General features: G+C 39.6%; 2 protein-coding genes and 1 long non-coding RNA gene across 16 annotated transcripts in view; 2 read left to right on the forward strand and 1 right to left on the reverse strand.

The window, feature by feature from the left end:
• The window catches only part of CAPRIN2 (caprin family member 2), a 41978-nt gene extending 35442 nt beyond the window's left edge, over positions 1–6536 (forward strand). For 4 of the 14 annotated variants that reach the window (XM_018048355.1, XM_018048354.1, XM_018048352.1 and 1 more), the window contains 4 exons: positions 404–586; positions 1287–1387; positions 4431–4494; positions 5614–6536. In XM_018048355.1, the coding sequence (XP_017903844.1) occupies positions 404–586; positions 1287–1387; positions 4431–4494; positions 5614–6182 (917 nt within the window). In that variant the 3' untranslated portion in view covers positions 6183–6536. Of the gene's footprint in view, positions 1–403; positions 587–1286; positions 1388–4430; positions 4495–5569 lie in introns of all 14 variants that reach the window. The other 10 variants (XM_018048361.1, XM_018048358.1, XM_018048347.1 and 7 more) reach the window with 7 other exon arrangements.
• LOC102185157 lies at positions 7915–21880 on the reverse strand. Its single transcript, XR_001295722.1, has 4 exons — positions 21565–21880; positions 14785–14967; positions 14044–14116; positions 7915–7953 (listed from the first exon to the last, which is right to left on the reverse strand). It is a non-coding gene; the product is annotated as an uncharacterized LOC102185157 (long non-coding RNA).
• The window catches only part of IPO8 (importin 8), a 68657-nt gene continuing 66369 nt past the window's right edge, over positions 20941–23228 (forward strand). The window contains exon 1 of the mRNA XM_005680701.3: positions 20941–21370. Within this exon, the coding sequence (XP_005680758.1) occupies positions 21287–21370 (84 nt within the window). The 5' untranslated portion in view covers positions 20941–21286. The remainder of the gene's footprint in view (positions 21371–23228) is intronic.

Genomic DNA, 23228 nt, shown 5'->3' on the forward strand with positions numbered 1-23228 from the left:
TCTAGAAAATTTTCATCTTCTCTATTTAACACTAACGCCCCATTTCCCTTTCCTTCCAGCCCCTGGCAGCCAGCATTCTACTCTATGAATTTGCTCTAAGTACTTATCTTATATAAATGGAATCATACAATATCTGTTCTTTTGTAACTGACCTATTCCATTTACCATAATGTCTTCAAGATTTATCCATGTTATGGAGTGTGTCAGAATTTTCTTTCTAGGGCTGAATAATATTTTATTACTTAAACATCTCTATATATACACATGAATATCTATGGCACCTTTTGTTTTTTAGAAGGGAGAAAGTTGTATTAAAGGTTTGCTCTACACTGACTTCTAAGTATAAAGAATATTAAATTTTTATTACCGTTTAACTCTTGGACTCTAAAACTGTTTCCTTAAGCAGCAAGTTTTCCCGATGGAACTATTCAAGTAAGCAATGGTAGCCTTGCCTTTTACCCAGCACAGACGAATGTATTTCCCAGACCCTCTCAACCATTTGTCAATAGCCGGGGATCTGTTAGAGGATGTACTCGTGGTGGGAGATTACTAACCAATTCGTATCGGTCCCCTGGTGGTTATAAAGGTATGCTCTGAATATATTTACTTGACTCAAGCTGTTTTTACTTTACCTTGTTCCTATTTGTTATTTCTGTTTATAATGTAGTAGAGAATTCCCTATTTCTGCAAAATAGAGTATTTCTAATATATCTTTTGTCTATAACAGAGGAACTTTTTGTATGAAAAACTGATCCTGTGACTTAACTGAAGTAAAAGGTTGAACATTTTGTTTTTTCCAGGAATTAATTTTGGTGTTCATATTTGAATAATTTCTTTCTTTTGCTAATTGACCTGGCTGGCTCAAAACATGTTACAGTTAAGACAATACCCATTTCTTAGTTTTTTTGTCAGAGTATACCACAGATGATAACTTTGAGAGTATAATAGTGATACTCTTTTAAGTTAGATATGGTTCCAAGTATTCTAGTCACTGCATGATATTGGCAAAAGTATGCTAGACCAAGGCTTTAACCACCATCCTTTCCCAACCCCATCTGTATCCGAGCAATAGTAAAATTCTACAGTTGGCTTATTTGAAATCTGTGATATTTTTATAAATGTGTGTTTTATTGTGGAAATAATATTAAAGAGTTTGCTTAAAGAAGGCATAAATCTAGTGATGGCTTTATAAGATCAGTTTAACTTTTTAAGTGGTATAGAACAGACTGTTTAAAAGTTTAGTGTAATTTTGCCCATAATTCTAATGTAAGTTGTTTATTTACTAGGTTTTGATGCTTATAGAGGACCTCCTTCAATTTCCAATGGAAATTATAGCCAGCTACAGTTCCAAGCTAGAGAGTATCCTGGAACACCTTATTCCCAAAGGGTAAGAATAATTGTCATAATTGAACAATTGATGTGAAGTACAGTTGATGTGAAGCTAGTGATTAACCTATAGCAGAGTCATAATTTGTTTTGTAATGGCACTTTTATTACTATGGAGAGTTGAGTTGGGAGCTTTTCTAATAACCCAAGTAGGATACATGACAATTGCCTGTTACATGGAACTTTAGGAGGTCTTAAGTGTGTTAGTTGCTCAGTCGTGTCTGACTCTTTGCGACCCCATGGATTATAGCCTGCCAGGCTCCTCCATCCATGGAATTCTCCAGGCAAGATCTCTACTATCCAAGAGTGGATAGTTATTTCTTCCTCGAGGGGATCTTCCCGATTCAGGAATCGAACCTGGGCCTTCTCCATTGTAGGCAGATTGTTAACCGTGTGAGCCACTAGGGAAGCCCAGGACGTGTTAAGGACTTGATTAAATATGCATTAACTCATTTACTTCACCACTCTATAAGGAAAACTGGAGTTCAGAAACAAGTAACTTGTATAAGGTCATTCAGCGAGTAAATGGTAGAAATTATATGCAAGTTTAACTCCATAGCCCATGAAAGTGAAAGTGAAGTCGCTCAGTCATGTCCGACTCTTTGCGACTCCATGAATCGCAGCATCCCAGGCCTCCCTGTCCATCACCAACTCCCGGAGTTCACTCAGACTCACGTCCATCGAGTCAGTGATGCCATCCAGCCATCTCATCCTCTGTAATCCCCTTCTCCTCCTGCCCGCAATCCTTCCCAGCATCAGAGTCTTTTCCAATGAGTCGACTCTTCGCATGAGGTGGCCAAAGTACTGGGGTTTCAGCTTTAGCATTATTCCTTCCAAAGAAATCCCAGGGCTGATCTTCTTCAGAATGGACTGGTTGGATCTCCTTGCAGTCCAGGGGACTCTCAAAAGTCTTCTCCAACACCACAGTTCAAAAGCATCAATTCTTTGGCGCTCAGCCTTCTTCACAGTCCGACTCTCACATCCATACATGACCACAGGAAAAACCATAGCCTTAACTAGATGGACCTTAATCAGCAAAGTAATGTCTCTGCTTTTGAATATGCTATCTAGGTGGGTCATAACTTTTCTTCCAAGGAGTAAGCGTCTTTTAATTTCATGGCTGCACTCACCATCTGCAGTGATTTTGGAGCCCCAGAAAATAAAGTCTCACACTGTTTCCACTGTTTCCTCATCTATTTCCCATGAAGTGATGGGGCCAGATGCCATGATCTTCGTTTTCTGAATGTTGAGCTTTAAGCCAATTTTTTCACTCTCTTCTTTCACTTTCATCAAGAGGCTTTTTAGTTCCTCTTCACTTTCTGCCCTAAGGGTGGTGTCATCTGCATATCTGAGGTTATTGATATTTCTCCCGGCAATCTTAAATCCAGCTTGTGTTTCTTCCAGTCCAGCGTTTCTCATGATGTACTCTGCATATAAGTTAAATAAGCAGGGTGACAATATTCAGCCTTGATGTACTCCTTTTCAAGTATAGGAAAGTCCTTTTTATTAAAAGTTTAATTTTTTGGTTAATTCTTTATTTGAATAGTTCAGATATTCTTTACTGTATGTGGTAAAAGATTGATAGGAAGGTGTTAGACTTTCCACTTTAACAGTCCTTGGAAACTCCCTGTCTCTGAGCATATCTGGATATGAATTTATACTACATTAGCATTTTAAGTTTTGAAGCTTTACAAGCCTTCTGTTATATACATGGTATTTTACTGAGTTCTGTTGTTAATATACAAAGGATCTCTACTTGAAGCGCTAACAGTTACATGAGGTAAGATAAATGTCTGTACAGAGGCAGTGTTGAAGAACACACTTTGGAGAACACACCGCGTCACCTGAATGACTTGGGTTTGACCCTGGATCTCAACAACTCCCCTCGTTGTGTGACCTTTGACATGTTATATAAACTTTTTTTCCTTATCTTTTTTTTTTTTAAGTCACTCAGTCATGTCTGACTCTTTGCGACCCCATGGACTGTAGCCTACCAGGCTTCTCCGTCCGTGGGATTTTCCAGGCAAGAGTACTGGAGTGGGTTGCCATTTCCTTCTCCATAGTTCCTTATCTTTTAGATGGAGACTCATCAGTTTGAGTTACTTATATCTGAAGTGGTGAGGATTACTCTGAGAGAGTCTGAGGATTAAATGAAGTGATAGACAAAAGTGCTTTGTATGAAAATGCCAGGCATGTATCAAGGATTCAAATACCAACTGTTATTACTTGATTGTCAATACTGTGTGTGAAGAGAATATGTTGACTAAAACAAACTTCAATAATAGCACATCTGTTCTCAGTACCAATATTCTAGTATTTTTTGGTGCTGTTTTCAATTTCTTATTGAGGAAACATAAGATATCAATGATAGTAGTGTTCTTGGGAAGAGGATGAGGAGTTTGGGGTAGGAGTATTATTATTTTTATTATGTATTTTCTTGTCCTATTGAAGCTTTTTATTACATGTTAATAATTAATGACACTGCTAACTATTCTTTTCATGACTTGTACGGGGGCTTTTACCATACTTGGGAGTCAGTTTGAAATGTTGACTTTTGGACATTTTTTGGTAAGGATTCCAAGAAATAATATGTTCATGTGTTATAATTCTTACCAATTTCCTTGTCAGAACCCTTAACACAGTTAATAGTTGTCATCACCCTTTGGTTTATAAATAGAGAGGCTGGATTAGTCTGTATTTTTGCTTTATTATGTCCTTTTGTATTGAGATGAAGCACAGAGGACCAGGCCATATTTCTGAATTTCCCTCATAACCTAGCACTGTGTCTTTTATGCAGTGTTATCTAAATACTTTGTTGTTTTTGCAAGTGTTAACATATCAAACCTGTCAGGTTAATTAACAGATGAAGATATATGTTACTGTGACCCTTGTTTCTTTTTTCTTGGTGTCATCTGAGCCCCTTTGGTTGGTTGTCGTTGAAGTCCAGCTCAAAGGCTCAGAGGCCTTAGTCTTACAGGTTTATTTGCTAGTAATAACTGTTTTGCCTTTTTTGTGCTGAGGTAAATATTATGTGTTCATTTTAGGATAATTTCCAGCAGTGTTACAAGCGAGGAGGGACATCTGGTGGTCCTCGGGCAAATTCGAGAGGTAAGGATAATTAACTGAGGAATTTATTTACCCAAAACTTAACCTCCAGATCTTTCTTTATTCTCTGTCAAGTTCTCCCCAAAGTATGTTGTTTTCAACATTCATCTTTTGAGGTTTTGGGTTTGCTTAAATGCAGTACTGAAGACCAAGGGAGATAGGCTGTGGAGATCATTTGTCACTTTTAAGTGTATGTGGATGCTGTGTATGTTATAAACTTGCTTGACACCAGAGCATAATTTAACCTTAGGTGCATATTCACTATACTGACTTGGTATAGTTTTGGGTGATGTTTCAGGATGGTGGTTGTGGAATAATGGGCACTCCTAGATACTCTAGTGCCCCTTAGTATATTGATAGATTGGAATAAACAATGACTAAGACACCATGACTTGAACAAAAGCAAGATATTTTAATACTTCTTAAAATGTGAAGGTACAATTAAAAGATTCAGTGTAACTGAGAAAATCAAGAATGAAGATTAACTTTGTCACAAGAAAAAAGAAGCTTTTTCTTTTAAGAAAGTAGCCACTATTCACATTATCTTTGCCTTCCATCTGAGCAGTGTTTTTGTATACTACTGAAAACATTAAAATTTTATGAAATCATAATAACTTAGAAATAAAGAATAAGCATTTATTATGGAACTTAGTACCATAACAAAATGTTTGAATGTCTAGTTCCAAAAGTTGCTTCTTTTATGTAATCTCAGTTTTCTTGAGTCCTTCTCTGTTAGATAACTTGGAATCACTGAGGAATTAATAACTCAGAAATATGGGCAAAAGATAAAGAGTAGAGTGTTCATTCACATCTGGGTTTTACACTTTGCCAGCTGTAACTAGTGTTAAGTTATCTAACCTTTTGGGGGCCTCATTTTCTTAATATTAAAAAGTAAAGCTACTGGACAAAATCATCTAGGTCCTTTCTGGCTTTAGAATAGTAGTATACAAACCTATTGTCAGAGAAATCTAGAAAAGTATACTGTAGCTCTTCTTTATTGCTTTTTAGAAAACTTACTATAAAATGCATTTTTATCTGTGTTTCAGTAGCCGACTAATGTTAAATATTGTGTTCAAAGCTAACTGCTTCATTATGAGAAACTCACTGTTGCTAATAAAACAGCAGGGTGGAGTGATTCTTCTCAGGTGAGCAGCCCAGAAAGAGACAACGAAACCTTTAACAGTGGTGACTCTGGACAAGGAGACTCCCGTAGCATGACCCCTGTGGATGTGCCAGTGACAAACCCAGCAGCCACCATACTGCCAGTACACGTGTACCCCCTGCCTCAGCAGATGCGCGTTGCCTTCTCCGCAGCCAGAACCTCTAATCTCGCCCCTGGGACTTTAGACCAACCTATTGTGTTTGATCTTCTTCTGAACAACTTGGGAGAAACTTTTGATCTCCAGCTTGGTAGATTTAATTGTCCAGTGAATGGCACTTATGTTTTCATTTTTCATATGCTAAAGCTGGCAGTGAATGTGCCACTGTATGTCAACCTCATGAAGAATGAAGAGGTCTTGGTATCTGCCTACGCCAATGATGGTGCTCCAGACCACGAAACTGCTAGCAATCACGCAATTCTTCAGCTCTTCCAGGGAGACCAGATATGGTTACGTTTGCACAGAGGAGCAATTTATGGAAGTAGCTGGAAGTATTCTACATTTTCAGGCTATCTGCTTTACCAAGATTGAAAGTCAGTACAGAATCGACAGTGAAAGGATATGGTGTTCTAATTAGTGGGAATGAGGAAAAGTAGTTCTTGCCCTTTTGACTGATTGGTTAAGGAAAATGTTTTCATTCCTAGAAGGAGGAGGAGGTCCTTACTTTTTGTTTTCCTCCTCATGGTGAAAAATTTCAAGCTGAATGACAATTAGCACTAATCTGGCACTTTATAAATTGTGATGTAGCCTCGCTAGTCAAGCTGTGAATGTATATTGTTTGCACTTAATCCTTAACTGTATTAATGTTCAGCTTACTAAACTAACTGCCTCACGTTCAGGCAAATTATAATGCCTTGTTGTGCCTCAATAAAAAAGTTACCTGCATCTTCAGTGTTCTTATTTGATTAAATATTTAGTTAAGAGGTAAGATGTTTAGTTTTTAGTGTTCATCACTGATAACTCTTGGATGGGAATCTTCATGGGTTCATACTGTTTATTTTATTTTTATTTATTTATTTATTTGCTTCTTCCTTTTATTTATTTATTTATTTTTTGCTTTCTATTTTTACTTAAGCCTTTTATTTATGAGAGCTCCTTTGAATTACTTTTCTGTTATTATACATATCATTCATCAAAGTATTTCATCTGTTTTCCACTGCCCAAATCACATATTCTCCTTGAGGCTATTTTGTAGTAGAGTGTGTTATCCTTTATTTAGCTGTCTTCAAGTTCCTACCATATGAATACAAAATAGAGCAGGAGATAACATAGATAATACTACTGGTCCACTGTCAATAAGTCTTATGCTTTTTAGTGGATTCTTAATTTGAGTAGGTAAAATATTTAGTCAACAAAAAGCACACATAGGTCTGTGGTCAGGCAGTGCTTTGTTGGAGTGCTGCTTTTGCCACTTAGTAACTGATCTTGGGCAAGTTATACATCTTAAGATTTTTTAAAAGACCATTTCCCAAGATGTAAAATGGGCATGATAGATCAGCCTCATAGGGCAGTTGTGAAGTTCAGCTAAGCAGTTTAATGCATCTAGTTTAAATGCATCTAAAAGACTTAACACAGTAACTGATACTTAAGCATTTAATAAACGTTAGATGCTGTAATTGTGTTTTTCTCATTCTGAAAATTTTCGGGTTCTGCGTGTGTATATACTGTCTTGCATGCAGTATAGCCAGAGTTTAGTGTCCATCTGGGCATACATCATCACAGATCTTGATTTGTTTGTAAATGCTTCTCACTAATAGGAACTTGATAATGTTTCTCAGTGACTTTAAAGAATAATTTTTAAAACATTTTGATTGCATATGCTAGGGTTTATTAGTGTCAGAGAAAGGGCATTCTTAGTCTGCAACCAAGCAAGTCACTTGCTGAGGTAGAAAGTTCTTGTTCTGATCCTCCACTCACTCTGTTGTTAAATAATCTCAGGAAGACGGTGTAAGAGCATTAAATCATTATGGTTAATATTTGAGCTAGGTGTGGGTTTAGCAATTAAATCCTATGTAGTGTTAAATGGTAGTATAGTGCTCTCAAGATAGAGGATGTTACGTGATTCACTATTTAACAGAAGTTTTCAACACATGATGTACTTCGTGAGTTAGAGATATCAGTATTCTAGTTAGTTCATGGCCTTTATGTCCAGAACACAAACTGAAAAGTATACAGGAAAGCCCAGGAATACTGGAGTGAGTAGCCTATTCCTTCTCCAGTGGATCTTCCCAACCCAGGAATTGCACCGAGGTCTTCTGCGTTGCAAGCGGATTCTTTACCAACCGAGCTATGAGGGAAGCCCCTGTATAGGAAAGCAGAAATATGATTAAATGATTGAGTGGAAAACTTGATGTTTAATAACAGTTGTTGATCAAGTGCAGTGAGGCCTTTCTCAGTCCTTTTTAGCCACTATTTCCTGCTGCATTAGGGTCTTCAGTTTAGTCTTTTATCCTGCACCCAATCAATGTTTATTTAAAATATTGTGAATGACTTTATATTTTTTAAGATAAGTGTCCAACAAGAAGAGATTCATTACCTAGGTTATCCCCTCATGAAACTCATGTTTCAGGAGAGTTTTTTAAATGAAATACTATTTTTCTAAGTGTAAAGATAACTAGAAAATTAACAATTCTTAGACTTAAGGAATGAATGAACAAGACCTTTCATTCTGAAGCACTATAACTTTTGAAGATACAGTTCTTCTGGAATCTTTTAGTAAAAATCCAGATGTCTTTATAGAAAGATGTACGTAAGCAGATTTTAGATGCCTTTGCAAGAGATGGTGGGGATCCATAGATATGCAAAAGCACATTTAGGGACCTTGTATAAGGAACTTATATTTTACTGAGAGGATTTAGTGGGTATGACAGGTGGAAAGGCATTCCATAAAGTTACAATATATCTCTGAATATATAGATTGTTACTTGTCTTACTGGAGATAGAGATAGGGGAGGTAGTTTTTCTATAGATTTTCTACAAATCTGCCTCGAGTTTTTTTTTTTTTCCACTTTAAGTTTTTTAGTCTTTTGTTAAATGAATTTTCCCTTAAGAATTGTGAGCAACTGACTCCTATCTCCTCTAAAGTTATTTAGGGAGTACAGGTATTTAAAGCAGGAAATATTTTTCAGAGGTTTGTTCACTTGCCTCCCATACCAAGTATCTTGTCAACCATTCCATTTTTAAATTGAAACTTTCTAAACTCCACTGGAGGCTCAGTGGTAAAGAATCTGCCTGCAATGTAGGAAACGTGGGTTCAATCCCTGGGTGGGAAGATACCCTCGAGAGGGGAATGGCTACCCACTCCAGTGTTCTTGCCTGGAGAATTCGATGGACAAAGAAGCCTGGTGGGCTACAGTCTAAGGGGTAGCAAAGAGTGACATGACTAAGTGACTGAGCATCAAATACAAACTCTGTGATAGCTACAATTTTACAAAGCTTTGACATTACATACTGTGTTTTTATACTTTAATCTTCCCTGTTTTCTTTTTTATTGACTGATGTTCTATTGTGATCTTTGTGATGATACTTTATGTATTTTATAAGGTGAAATAATTTTTGGCATGTAGACTAAAGGTTTTTTCACATGCATTCCACTCTGCTCCCATGACAAACACTTTATTTTGATGAAAGATTTTTGAGTTGTTTCTCTAGGTCCTCCACTTGCTAATGTATCTCAGGGGTATTTTTAATTGTCACGTCAATGATTAGGTCAATACCTTTAGTCCTCACTTTTCAGCTTTTGGCGAGTGTTGACAAACTGATAGGGACAGCTCACTTGCTACCACAGCAAGATGCTGAATGCCAGATGATAAAATAGTTACCCATTTTCAATATCAGGAAGCCTTGGGCTCACTAATTGTAAGTTTTGTAAGCATTATTATTTTATTTCAAGGGCTTTATGCTTTGAAATAAGTGATTAATTTAGTCTTTCAAATAGCTGGCTTATCTGATTTGTACCTGACTCGGGCTACAAAGATGGATGCTCAGACATATCAGTAACAGTTTTATCCGTTTCATCTGCTGAGAGCAAATCTCTGAGTTATTTCTCTGATTTCTGTCACACTTCTATTTTTCCTGATCTGTATCTGGACTAGCTATTTAATCTTCTCATCTTTTCTCTTGTTTCTAAGTTTCACTTCTGGAAGATTTCCTTGATTTTGTCTTCTGACATTTTTACAGTTTTAAATTTCTGGTATGTTAAATTTTTAAGTATACTTCTGTTATCCTGAATGTTGCTTACATGTGTAGTCTATTTGTTTTAAGATTGTATTATTGTCTAATTCTAAGGATAGTTTTTCTCTTTAAGTTTTCTTCCCTTTGTAGTCTGTTTCCTACATTTTCTGTTTGTCCTAATGTCTTATCTGGGGTGTTATATTTGATCAGAATCTTGTGATTATTGGTTGAGTATTCATATTTAAGAAGTGGTACCTAAAAGTGATTGGAAGCTTTGAATGCAGAAGTGGGGCTTCTTGACTTCTGAGTTCATAGTAGCATGATTTTTGTGGAGAGGACACCAGTGTGGAAGTAGGGAGGAGCTGTCTAACACTGAAGCTGTAAAAGATGGATAAATTTGACATGTAGAATTTATTCCCCTTAAAGTTCTGTTAGGGAAAATATTGTCAAAAGACAAATGACCGCCTGCAGGGGGAGAAAATCAAGAAAAAGATGGCCAACAGAATTGAATGCTCAGTTCATAGGTACTTTAAAAAATCAGTAAGCATATGTAACGTTTTAAAGTGCATCTTTTGGCAAGCATGTGGGAAAACAGGCACTCATACTGTTCAGTTCAGTTCAGTCACTCAGTCGTGTCCGACTCTTTGCGACCCCATGAATCGCAGCACACTAGGCCTTCCTGTCCATCACCAACTCCCAGAGTTCACTCAGACTCACGTCCATCGAGTCAGTGATGCCATCCAGCCATCTCATCCTCGGTCGTCCCCTTCTCCTCCTTCCTCCAACCCCTCCCAGCATCAGAGTCTTTTCCAATGAGTCAACTGTTTGCATGAGGTGGCCAAATTACTGGAGTTTCAGCTTCAGCATCATTCCCTCCAAAGAAATCCCAGGGCTGATGTCCTTTAGAATGGACTGGTTGGATCTCCTTGCAGTCCAAGGGACTCTAAAGAGTCTTCTCCAACACCGCAGTTCAAAAGCATCAATTTTCTGTGCTCAGCTTTCTTCACAGTCCAACTCTCACATCCATACACGACCACTGGAAAAACCATAGCCTTAACTAGATGGACCTTTGTTGGCAAAGTAATGTCTCTACTTTTGAATATGCTATCTAGGTTGGTCATAACTTTTCTTCCAAGGAGTAAGCGTCCTTTAATTTCATGGCTGCAGTCACCACCATCCGCAGTGATTTTGGAGCCCCCCAAAATAAAGTCTGACACTGTTTCCACTGTTTCCCCATCTATTTCCCATGAAGTGATGGGACCAGATGCCATGATCTTCATTTTCTGAATGTTGAGCTTTAAGCTAACTTTTTCACTCTCCACTTTCACTTTCATTAAGAGGCTTTTTAGTTCCTCTTCACTTTCTGCCCTAAGGGTGGTGTCATCTGCATATCTGAGGTTATTGATATTTCTCCTGGCAATCATACTGTAGATGATAATAAAATGAGTACTTTTTAGAAAGATAAAGTATATGCTTTCTGATGCAGAAATTCCACTCCTGGTAATTTACAAATAGTTTGGGAATTACGCTGAGATACAGCATTAATTATAACAGCAAAAACTGGAGAAACAACCTAGATGTCCATCAGTAGGAATTGGTCAAGTCAGAAAAGACTGTCCTGCAGTGTGTGCAATGTCATTTGCGTAAAAATTTCTGAAAGAAAGTATATGTGGTTGAATTTTTTTTCCCCAGTAGTATGTACAAAATGTGATAGTGTTGGCTCTAAGGAAAAGGGGTTGGTTAGTAGGTATTTTTCATTCTGCATATTACTATAGAATTTTTTTTATTGGAGGCTAATTACTTTACAGTATTGTGTTGGTTTTGCCATACATCCACATGAATCTGCCACGGGTGTACACGTGTTCCCCATCCTGAACCCCCCTCCCATCTCCCTCCCCATACATCCCTCTGGGTCATCCCAGTGCACCAACCCGAAGCATCCTGTATCCTGCATCAAACCTAGACTGGCGATTCATTTCTTATATGATATTATACATGTTTCAATGCCATTCTCCCAAATCATCCTACCTTCTCCCTCTCCCTATAGAACTTTAAATGTACATGTCACTTTTTTGTTAAAAACTATAAAGATAAACTGTTAGATTGCTATGGTACTTACCCTGTCTTGTGTTTGCTTGGATAGAGCTTGAGGGTCTGCTTTAATTATCATTAAGCCTGGGATAACACATGGAAGAGTTTGACTATAAAAACCTTTCACCTTTCACTAATATTTGTATTTCACTTCATGATTTAGAGTACTCTCATTTGTGTAATCTTATTTGATCTTCATAGTGGTCCTGGTGAGGCAGATAACTCTTAGGAGATAAGAAAATTGGGACAGTTGGAGATTGACTTTCTAAGGCCACTAGCAGAAGTGCCTCAGCCAGGCTTTGAGTCCAAGTACAATGGTGGTCCTTCCTATTGTTCGTGTTCCTCTTCTTTAGTTCACGTGTGTGGTCTCCTCCACTGTATTTTCCATTGCTTTTCTTTTTCTTTTCTTTTTGCACACAGTTATTTTAGAGGTACTACTCAGCTTTTACTAGGGCAGACTAAACACTGTGAACTGGATACACTGAACCTGGTTGAGGCTGTCATAAGTTATCATTTTTCGTATGTCCTGAATTTGAACAGTATGACTCTATTTCCAATGCAAAATGTGGAAAGTCTGAGGAAACGAAGAAACAGAAGATTTTGAAGATTTTGATTTGAAAGTACGAATTTCATCTTCAGTCTTTGCTAATACCACTCTTTTAGTTTCTATGCCTCCCACCACTACTATCATTTTAGTTTCTTGGAGATGGAAATTTCTGGCTTCTGATCCAAAACTTCCTAACCCTCTACTACTTTAGCTTATAAATACTAATTTCTTATCAGTATTATCAGTATCAGGTTGGATGGCATCATCGACTCAATGGACATATCCAAACTCCAGGGGATGGTGAAGGACAGGGAAGCCTGGTGTGTTGTCCACGGAGTTGCAGAGTCAGACATGACTAAGTGATTAAAAACTAACAATAGATTTTTATGTTTTAAAAAATTTTGTTTTAAAAAAATTCTTCTTTAACTGAGAGGTCTGTCAGATTCTTTTAAGAAACTCTGCTCAGGGCTTTTGGTTATATGTGACAATTCAAAGGAGAGTACCATGCCACTGACTTTATTATACTAACAATACTGAGATCTTACATTTATGAGACATGTATGTACTATTGCCTGTATTTCAGGTGCTATGATGTAGAGTTCAGCCAATAGAGACCCTTTTGAAGTAGAGGCATTTAGTAAAAAAATTTATCCTACTCACAGGTCATTTGAATGATTTAAGATTATTTAAGGGATCATGTAACTTACAGATAGAGATTTTTGTGCATTGGGTTTTAACTCCCATTTTTGTCTTTACCATATGGACGAGATTCAATCCTGCTAACATAGACTTGCTGCTAACATAGCAGATGAGCTGCTGCCAACAGATGGGGAGGACAGCTGTATGATATCCCATTTAGATGACTGAAATGTTAAATCTTAAAAAAAGGCCACAGTGGTAGTGCTTGGAGTGAAAATTGCTTTCTATAACTCGAGCTGTAATCATGCCAGTTATCCTCTATAGCTCTATTTCTAGGATGATGTCATCTACTTCTACACAGATGACTCACGGTTCTCTTTACTCCTTCCTGTAACCACCTTCCTCCCCACCCCACCCCCTCCATAACTTCCTCTTTCTCACCCAGCTATTCTGTGAGAGCCAGATGTCAATTTCCAGATGTCACTGGAAATCTCTGCCTGTATAACCCATAAGCACCTCTAGTTCAACATGTCCAGAGACAAATTCATCTTTCCTCCAAAATATAGTAGTCTTCCCATTTTCCCAAAGGTCATCAAATCTTGATGCTCTGTAATCATATTTGACTTCCTTTTTGTCACTTTGTGGATCTAATCAATCACAAATTTCTGTTGCTTCAATGAAGTCACAAATTTCTGTTGTTTCTGTGAAATGTCTCGTATCTGTCCTATCTTCTTTATTCTTACTGTGTATTTCCTTTTTCAGATGCCTTCTCTCTCAAACATTTCACTCATTTATTAATTCAACCAATATTTACTAATTGCTTATTATGTGTCAGGCATAGTATGGGACTATGTCTCATTTATCAAAGGTTGAATAAGGTCTCTCCTCTCCTTAATAGAATCCACTGATAATACCAAGCATTAGCATGGGCAATGTACTTACCTCATTCAGTCTTCACAGTAGCTTTTGGAAACAGATGAGCAAACAGGCCCAGAAAGGTGAGGCAATATGCAAACTACAGTGAGAGAATACAGCTCACTCAAACTCTATCTTAAAGTGAATGTGTTAATTTATACAGACATGCTCTCATATTGTACATAGTAGTAAAAAAGAGGGAACTTGTAAACAACAAACCATTTATAAGTTAAAGATAGAGTTTAGGGAAAGCTACTTTAAAACACTTGTAAAGAAATAGGTGTTTGTGGGGTTTTTTTGTGCCTGTTTTATTTTTGTTGTCTCAGAATTTGGCAGCATTATTTTTTAGTAACTTGTCTTCACTGCGTCTTTTCAAAGCATACACAGTTTTCATGGGAACATCATCTCTTTCTTTAATGACATATTTTGTAACTTAAAATTATTTTGAGATAATTGTAGATTCTCATGTAGTTGTAAGAAATAATACAGATGGATCCTGTGTACCCTTTATTCAGTTTCCTTCAAAAGTAACGTATTGCAAAACTGTGATGCAGTATCACAACTAGGATAATGAGGTTGATGCAGTTAAGACAAAGGTTATTTCCATTTGCACAACAATCCCTCTTATTGCCCTTCCATATTAACATACACTTCCCTCTTGTAGCCAGCCCCACTTGAATCCCTCAGAAGCCCCAATCTGTTCTTAATTATTTTATGAATGTCTGTGTGCACTAGGAGAAAGGAGCAGTGACCCCACAAGAGACTGACCCAGACTTGCCTGTGAGTGTCCAGGCGTCTCCTGCAGAGTCATGGGTCGGCAGTGCTCTGCTGCAGGGTTGGGGGCACTGAGTGCAGCAAATGCCTGCATGGCACCTTTTGAAGATCACCATTTTCTTCATTACCTCCACCATAGTTTGGTCTTAGGTCAAACAATAGGGAGGGAACACAGCCCTGCTGATTAAAGAAAATTGGATTAAAGATTTACTGAGCATGGCCCCCCGCCCCCCCCCCCCCAGCATCAGAACAAGACCCAGTTTCCCTCACAGACAGTCTCTTGTCCATAAGGCCCTTATCCTTACGAGGGCAGACAGAATGAAAACCACAATCACAGAAAACTAATCAAACTGATCACATGGACCACAGCCTTGTCTTAACGAAACTAGGAGCCATGCCATGTAGGGCCATCCAAGACGTATGGGTCATGGTGGAGACATCCGAAAAAATGTGGTCCATTGGAGAACGGAATGGCAAACCACTTCAGTATTTTTGCCTTGAGAACCTCATGAACAGTATGAAAAGGCAAAAAGATACAAAACTGAAAGATGAACTCCCCAGGTCAGTAGGTGCCCAATATGCTACTAGAGAACAGTAGAGAAATAACTCCAAAACCAATGAAGAGACAGAGCCAAAGCAAAAACAACACCCAGTTGTTGATGTGAGTGGTGATGGAAGTAAAGTCTGATGTTGTAAAGAACATTGCATAGAAATGTGGAATGTTAGGTCCATGAATCAAGGTAAATGGAAGTGGTCAAATAGATGGAAAGAGTGAACATTGACATTTTAGGAATCAGTGAACTAAAATGACTGGAATGGGTGAATTTAACTCAGATGACCATGATATCTACTACTGTGGGCAAGAATCCCTTGGAAGAAATGGAGCAGCACTCATAATCAACAGAAGAGTCTGAAATGCAGTTCTTGGGTGCAATCTCAAAAACTACAGAATGATCTCTATCTGTTTCCAAGGCAAACGATTCAATATCACAGTAATCCAAGTCTATGCCCCAACCAGTAATGCTGAAGAAGCTGAAGTTGAATGGTTCTATAAAGACCTACAGGACCTTCTAGAACTAACACCCAAAAAAGATGTCCTTTTCATCATAGGGGACTGGAATGCAAAAGTAGGAAAGTCAAGAGATACCTGGAGTAACAGGCAAATTTGGCCTTGGAGTACAAAATGAACAGGTCAAAGGCTAATAGACTTTTGCCAAGAGAACACACTGGTCATAGCAAACACCCTCTTCCAACAACACAAGAGAAGACTCTACACATGGACATCACCAGATGGTCAATACCAAAATCAGATTGATTATATTCTTTGCAGCCAAAGATGGAGAAGCTCTATACAGTTAGCAAAAACAAGATCAGGAGCTGACTGTGGCTCAGATCATGAACTCCTTATTGCCAAATTCAGACTTAAATTGAAGAAAGTAGGGAAAACCACTACAGCATTCAGGTATGACCTAAATCATATCCCTTATGATTATACAGTGGAAGTGGCAAATAAATTCAAGGGATTAGATATGATAGTATCTGAAGAACTATGGACTGAGGTTTGTTACATGTATGGGCAGCAATCAAGACCATCCCCAAGAAAAAGAAATTCAAATAGGCAAAATGGTTGTCTGAGGAGGCCTTACAAATAGTTGAGAAAAGAAGAGAAGCTAAAGGCAAAGGAGAAAAGAAAGATATACCTATCTGAATGCAGAGTTCCAAAGAACAGTAAGGAGAGATAAAAAAGCCTTCCTCAGTGATCAGTGCAAAGAAATAGAAGCAAACAATAGAATAGGAAAGACTAAAGATCTCTTCAAGAAAATTAGAGATAACAAAGCAACATTTCATGCAAAGATGGGCACAATAAAGAACAGAAATGGTATGGACCTAATAGAAACAAGATATTAAGAAAACATGGCAAGAATACACAGAAGAACTGTACAAAAAAGATCTTCATGATCCAGATCACCACGATGGTGTGATCACCCACTTAGAGCCAGACATACTGGAATGTGATGTCAAGTAGGCTGTAGGAAGCATTACTACGAACAAAGCTAGTGGAGGTGATGGAATTCCAGTTGAGCTATTTCAAATCCTAATAGATGATGCTGTGAAAGTGTTGCACTCAATGTGTCAGCAAATTTGGAAAACTCAGCAATGGCCACAGGTGTGGAAAAGGTCAGTTTTCATTCCAATCCCAAAGAAAGGCAATGCCAAAGAATGCTCAAACTACTGCACAATTGCACTCATCTCATATGCTAGCCAAGAAATGCTCAAAATTCTCCAAGACAGGCTTCAACAGTACTTGACTCATGAACTTCCAGATGTTCAAGCTAGATTTAGAAAAGACAGAGGAACCAGAGATCAAATTGTCAGCATCCACTGGATCTTTGAAAGAGCAGGAGAATTCCAGAAAAACATCCACTTCTGCTTTATTGACTATGCCAAAGCTTTTGACTGTGTGGATCATGACAAACTGTGGAAAATTCTTCAAGAGATGGGAATACCAGACCACCTGACCTGCCTCCTGCGAAATCTGTACATAGGTCAAGAAGCAATAGTTAGAACTGGATGTGGAACAACAGACTGGTTCCAAATATGGAAAGGAGTATGTCAAGGCTGTATATTGTCACCGTGCTTATTTAACTTCTATGCAGAGTACATCATGTGAAATGCCAGGCTGGAGGAAGCACATGCTGGAATTAAGATTGCTGGGAGAAATACCAATAACCTCAGATACGCAGAGAACACCACCCTTATGGCAGAAAGGGAAGAAGAACTAAAGAGCCTCTTGATGATAGTGAAAGAGGAGAGTGAAAAAGTTGGCTTAAAACTCAACATTCAGAAAACTAAGATCATGGCATCTGATCCCATCACTTCATGGCAAATAATGGAAACAGTGAGAGAGTTTATTTTGAGGGGCTCCAAAATCACTGCAGATGGTGACTGAAGCCATGAAATTAAAAGATGCTTGCTCCTTGGAAGAAAAGCTATGACCAACCTAGATAGCATATTAAAAAGCAGAGACATTACTTTGCCAACCAAAGTCCATCTAGTCAAAGCTATGGTTTTTCCAGTCATCATATATGGATGTGAGAGTTGGAGTATAAAGAACACTGAGCACCAAAGAATTGATGCTTTTGAACTGTAGTGTTGGAGAAGACTCTTGAGAATCCCTTGGATTGCAAAGAGATCCAACCAGTCCATCCTAAAGGAGATCAGTCCTGGGTGTTCATTGGAAGGACCCATGCTGAAGCTGAAACTCCACTACTTGGGCCACCTGATGTGAAGAACTGACTCATTTGTAAAGACCCTAAAGCTGGGAAAGATTGAAGGCAGGAGGAGAAGGGGACGACAGGATGAGATGATTGGATGCATCACCAACTCGATGGACATGAGTTTGAGCAAGTTCCGGGAGTTGGTGATATAGCCTGACGTGCTGTAGTCCATGGGGTCGCAAGGAGTCGGGCACTACTGAAGGACTAAACTGAATTGAACTGATATTTAAAAAATATATAAATATCAAATAGCATGTAACCTTTTGGGATTGGCTTTTTTTCACTTGGCATATTTCTGATCTAGGATTCATCGAGTATGTTGTTGCCTGTATTGTTCCTTTCTACTGCTCAGTAGAAATCCATGGTATAAATGTGCCAGATTGTTTAACCACTGTTTTCCAGAAAGGCTGTACCATTTTAAACTCCAGCCAACAATATATTAGTGATCCAGTTTCTCTGTATCCTCAGTAGCATTTAGTTGTGTTATACAAAGATACCATATATATATGTATATATTTGTGTATATATATGTATATATATGTATATATGTGTGTATATATGTGTGTGTGTGTATATATATATACACACACAGTACAGTGTTGGATACCAGTGAGAGGTTTTAAGATGAGAACTAAAACTGTCTCTTGCATATATCAAGTGCACATACCTTAGATAGTAACTAAGGGATTAGTGTTCATTTTTTGTTGGCAGTTTTAGTGGTAGAAATGAAGGCAGAAGCCTTGGAATAACTGATTGAAGCAAAGTAAGGAAGCAGAGACGAGGAATGAATACCATACTTTGGAAAAGGATGAACAACAGAGAGTATTACTGCAAAAAGACTATTTTTAACTGGGGGAAATATTTTTAGGCTGAGGTTGAATCAGTAGAGAGAAACAGGTTGAAAATAGAGGGAAAGTGTTTCACAAATTGTCAACCATAAGTGTAATAATACTCAATTCATTTTAATGAAAAATACAGAGATTTGTGGAGCAAGGTCCCAGGGGAATGGGAGATTAGGTTCAGACTGGAGGCAAGGAGGTGTAAAGCAGGGTAAAGTGAAAATGAAGTTGCTCAGTCATCTCTGACTCTGCGACCCCATGGACTGTACCCTGCCAGGCTCCTACATCCATGGCATTTTCCAGGCAAGAATACTGGAGTGGGTTGCCATTTCCTTCTCCAGGGGACCTTCCCCACCCAGGGACTGAACCCGGGTCTCCTGCACTGCAGGCAGACTCTTTACTGTTTGAGCTACCAGGGAAGCCTGGTAAACAGGCTTAAAGCAGAGTAAACAGATTAATTTGTGTTTCAGTGATTAAACCTGGTGATTTTGTTCATCTTTGCAGGGCTCTGTAGAAAGAGAGGGAATTTGAGAAGAGTCTTGAGGGTTGGAACAGTTGCTGAAGTGATGCTGAGCAAAAGAAAGGAACAGGATTTTGGGGCCTAAGGAAAGAACACACATTTGTAACGGTATCAGTTTTCACATTGGGTCAAGGGTAGACTTGAGAAAGGATTGGAAAGTGATTGAGTTGGAAAATAGGTGTAAAGTAATTAAGGGAGACAGAGACGGAAGAGAAGGTCTTAAACTGAAAAGAAGATATTGGAGTTAAGATTCCAGAGGTCAAGGAGTTTTAGATTCATGAAGTCCAAGAAAGTAGGATAAGGAAATAGTGTGAAGATGAAAGGCACTATGTTTCATAAAACCTTGAGTTGGTAAGGAGTTTGTAGTTTGTATTTTATCTTGATATTGATGAGAAATCATCAAGGAAGGAACATGACAGTATTAATCTGTAAGAAACACTACTCTGGAAATTCAGAGAATGGGCAAAACTGGAAGCAACCAGAGACATATTAGGCACTTTTGCACCTAGCTGAAGGACATGATCCCATTTACAGCCCCTGTAGAGGGCAGAGCGATCAGGCTGCTAAGTTTTCTACAACAAAATTTCTACCTTCTTGATTGAACCCAGTGAACTGAACCATTCTGTTTCAATTATCTGCTCTGGGAAAGATCACACCTCTTCACATGTATTTTGCCCACAATCATCTTTACAAGTGTAATTAAACTTTTTCAGAGTAACCTCAGGAACAACTAGTTCCTTAATATTTTTATGCCATTGAAATTTAGGGGCTGGATATGGCCACAGTGGGTGGAGACAGCATCCCGTTTCTTGCCTTTCACTACTTTTCTGAGAAGACTTGGAAATTTTTCAGAAACTTTAGGCATATAGTTTCTCTGATCTGGAACAGTTACTTTATATATTTTTGTTTATATTTGTCTCTTCTATCACACTGTGAGTTCCTTCACAGTAACCTGCATTGAATTAATTTTGTTATAATGTGGTACCTAAGTATCTTGGTACTCTGGCTGAAAAATGCATGTTTAAAAAACATTCAGGATATGAGTGAGTAACTGAATGAACGAATGATGGCTCCCACAGAGACAGCTTTGCACTAGTGGTAAAGAACCCGCCTGCCAGTGTAGGAGACATAGGAGATGAGGGTTCAATCCCTGGGTAGGGAAGATTCCCTTGGAGGAGGGCGTGGCAACCCACGCCAGTATTCTTGCCTGGAGAATCCCAATGGACAGAGGAGCCTTGTGGGTACAGTCCATAGGGTTGCACAGAGTCGGACACGACTGAAGCGACTTAGCACGCACGCAGATGATCTCAGTTGTAATACCCAAAGAATTTTCAGACTAATAAGTGCCATTCCATCCATATATGCTTAATTTGGAAGCAACTGTAAAGAGACACCGTGCGAGCTTGATTCTCCCAAAGGGAAATGGCAGGAAGTTCTTTTCCGTAGGGCAGCACGACGACCGCCTGTTGGAGCTAGTGAGCCAGTTTCCCTGCTGGAAAGAAGCCGAGACCGCTTTCCGTACAGCAGCATGGTGGCCGCTAGAGGGGGCGGCCATAGCAGCATGCCCGGGGGAAGAGGCCGCCGTAAAGGAGGCGCCGTTTCCTCTTCTTACTTCTCCCGCCTCCCACCGGCTGTCGTAAAAGGGTGAATGGAGAGCGAGTTGTGGGGGGTAGAAAGGGAGGACAAGGGGCGCGGAGTCAGAGTGGCGCAGCAAGTGGCTGCAGGTGGCGACGGTGGCGGGGGGTGAGGAGTGAGGTAGTTCAGGGGTCGCGGAGGAGGAGGCTGAGAGGGTCCAAAGAAAAACTAAAGCGGCAGTCTGGCCTACTGGTCCGGGGGCCGCGGAGCCCCCACCTGGGGAGATGGACCTCAACCGGATCATCCAGGCGCTGAAGGGCACCATCGACCCGAAGCTGCGGATTGCGGCCGAGAATGAACTCAATCAGGTGAGGAGCGGGCCCTCCGCCGCCTCGCCGGGCTCTCCGTCTTCGGCGCCCCTGATCTCCACCCCCACCCGGGCCCCGACCCGGGACCCCGGACCGCGGACCTCAACGTGTGTCTCGGCCGGTTCCGCCCCCGCCCCCGCCCCCGGGTCCGGTGGTACCGTACTCCCCGGATCTTTTCTCAACGGCTCACGCACCTGTTGGCCACCTTTGCATCTTTTCCTGTCGTTTTTCTTCCCGGTGCAGTTTGTTCAGCTCGCCTGGTCCGCAGAAAGAAGCTTTAGCAAGCTTTGCTAGTGTTTTCGGGATGTGATTTCTTTTCCTTAAGTACGCCGAGTTGGTGGGAAAATTCACTTAAAATTCAAATCTGAGTTCTTTTTTTCGCAGACCCAGACCTTTTTAGGTGTTGCTGTGAGAAACCCTGTCCATTCGCCTGCTTCTGTGGGGTTTGGCAGGACCGTTTACACTGAGTGGCAGAGTTTGTTGGAGCGCTGGGGAAATGCTGCCGGAAGAGTGCTTTGGGAATAATAGGCAGTTTTTATGGTGGTGGTGCTTTGCGAAAGCCACGCCGAATAGTAAGAGTTTGTAGAGGTTTTTTTTTTAAAAAAACGGTAAAATGTGTGAGACTTTCTTTTATCCCCTTTCCTTTATTCTTGCTAACTAGCTTTGACCTTGTTCCAGCGATATCACCGACGTTGGCAAATTTAATGATCCCAAACTCTAGGTTGTATTTTCCTCCTCACCTCTAAGAATGAATCATAAACTGATCACTACAAAGTCTGAATTGAGGTCTACCCCTAGGATAAAGTGACAGGTTTGAGGTTGCAGTAATCCTTAAAATGTAAAGGAATACACCTGAATTAGTGGTTCTCAAAGTGCTGCCCAGAATGAGCAACGTCAACATCATTTAGGAACTTGTTGGAAATGCACATTATGGGGCTTCACTCTAGACTTAAGGAATTAGAACCTCTGGGGATGGGGCCCAGTTGTGTTTTAATTAACTAGCTAGGTGATTCTGTGCTTCCTAAAGTGTGAGAATGACTGTCTTAAGTGTGTCCTAGGTTTTCCCTGGATGGAATTGACTTTGAAGTGCAGATATCTCTTGTGAATCTTTGAAAGGTATTGTTTTAATGGGAAATCTGGGTGGAGTTAAGTGTCAATCCAGGATGAGAGAGTGAAAATAACTGACTCTGGAGAGAAGGTTGAGTTCAACTGATGCCTAAAGGGAGTGTATTAGTGCTTCAAAGAGAAAAGGACTCTCTCTCAGAAAAGGGGAAAGTTAAGGTCAGTACCTGTCCCAGGCTTTGCAGAGTAAAAGTACTGCGTGTTGCTTAGTTGGAAGAGTAGTAATCCAGGGGTTGGTTAGGAGGAACAAAGCAAGAGCTGAACTTGCATTCTGCTAGTATGAACAGGGGAGTTGGCCTGTTTATGACCCCCTTCTCTTCACAATGTGGCCAGATGTTATTTTGATAGTGTGGACAGGGATCATATCTTTTCTCTCTTGTTGTACTGCTCTGCCTCTGTTAGCCTATGCTAGTGTTGTTTCTTAGTCATCAGTATGTTAAGCGCAGCTGACTTTATAGAAGTGGAAAGGGAAGGTGGAAAACCTGCAGAACTGCGAGAGATATTTCGGACCCCATACCCTTTTCTTCGTGGTGTGTGCATGCTTAGTTGGCTCAGTCCTGTCCAACTCTTTGCCACCCTATGGACTGTAACCCACCAGGCTCCTTTGTCCATGGGATTCTTCAGGCAAGAGTACTGAAGTGGGTTGCCATGCCCTCCTCCAGGGGATCTTCCCAGGGATCAAAACAGTGTCTTTTAGGTCTCTTGCATTGGCAGGTCGGTTCTTCACCACTAGTGC

Source organism: Capra hircus, chromosome 5 (genome assembly GCF_001704415.2).
Source record: "Capra hircus breed San Clemente chromosome 5, ASM170441v1, whole genome shotgun sequence".
Taxonomy (NCBI): Eukaryota; Metazoa; Chordata; class Mammalia; order Artiodactyla; family Bovidae; genus Capra; species Capra hircus.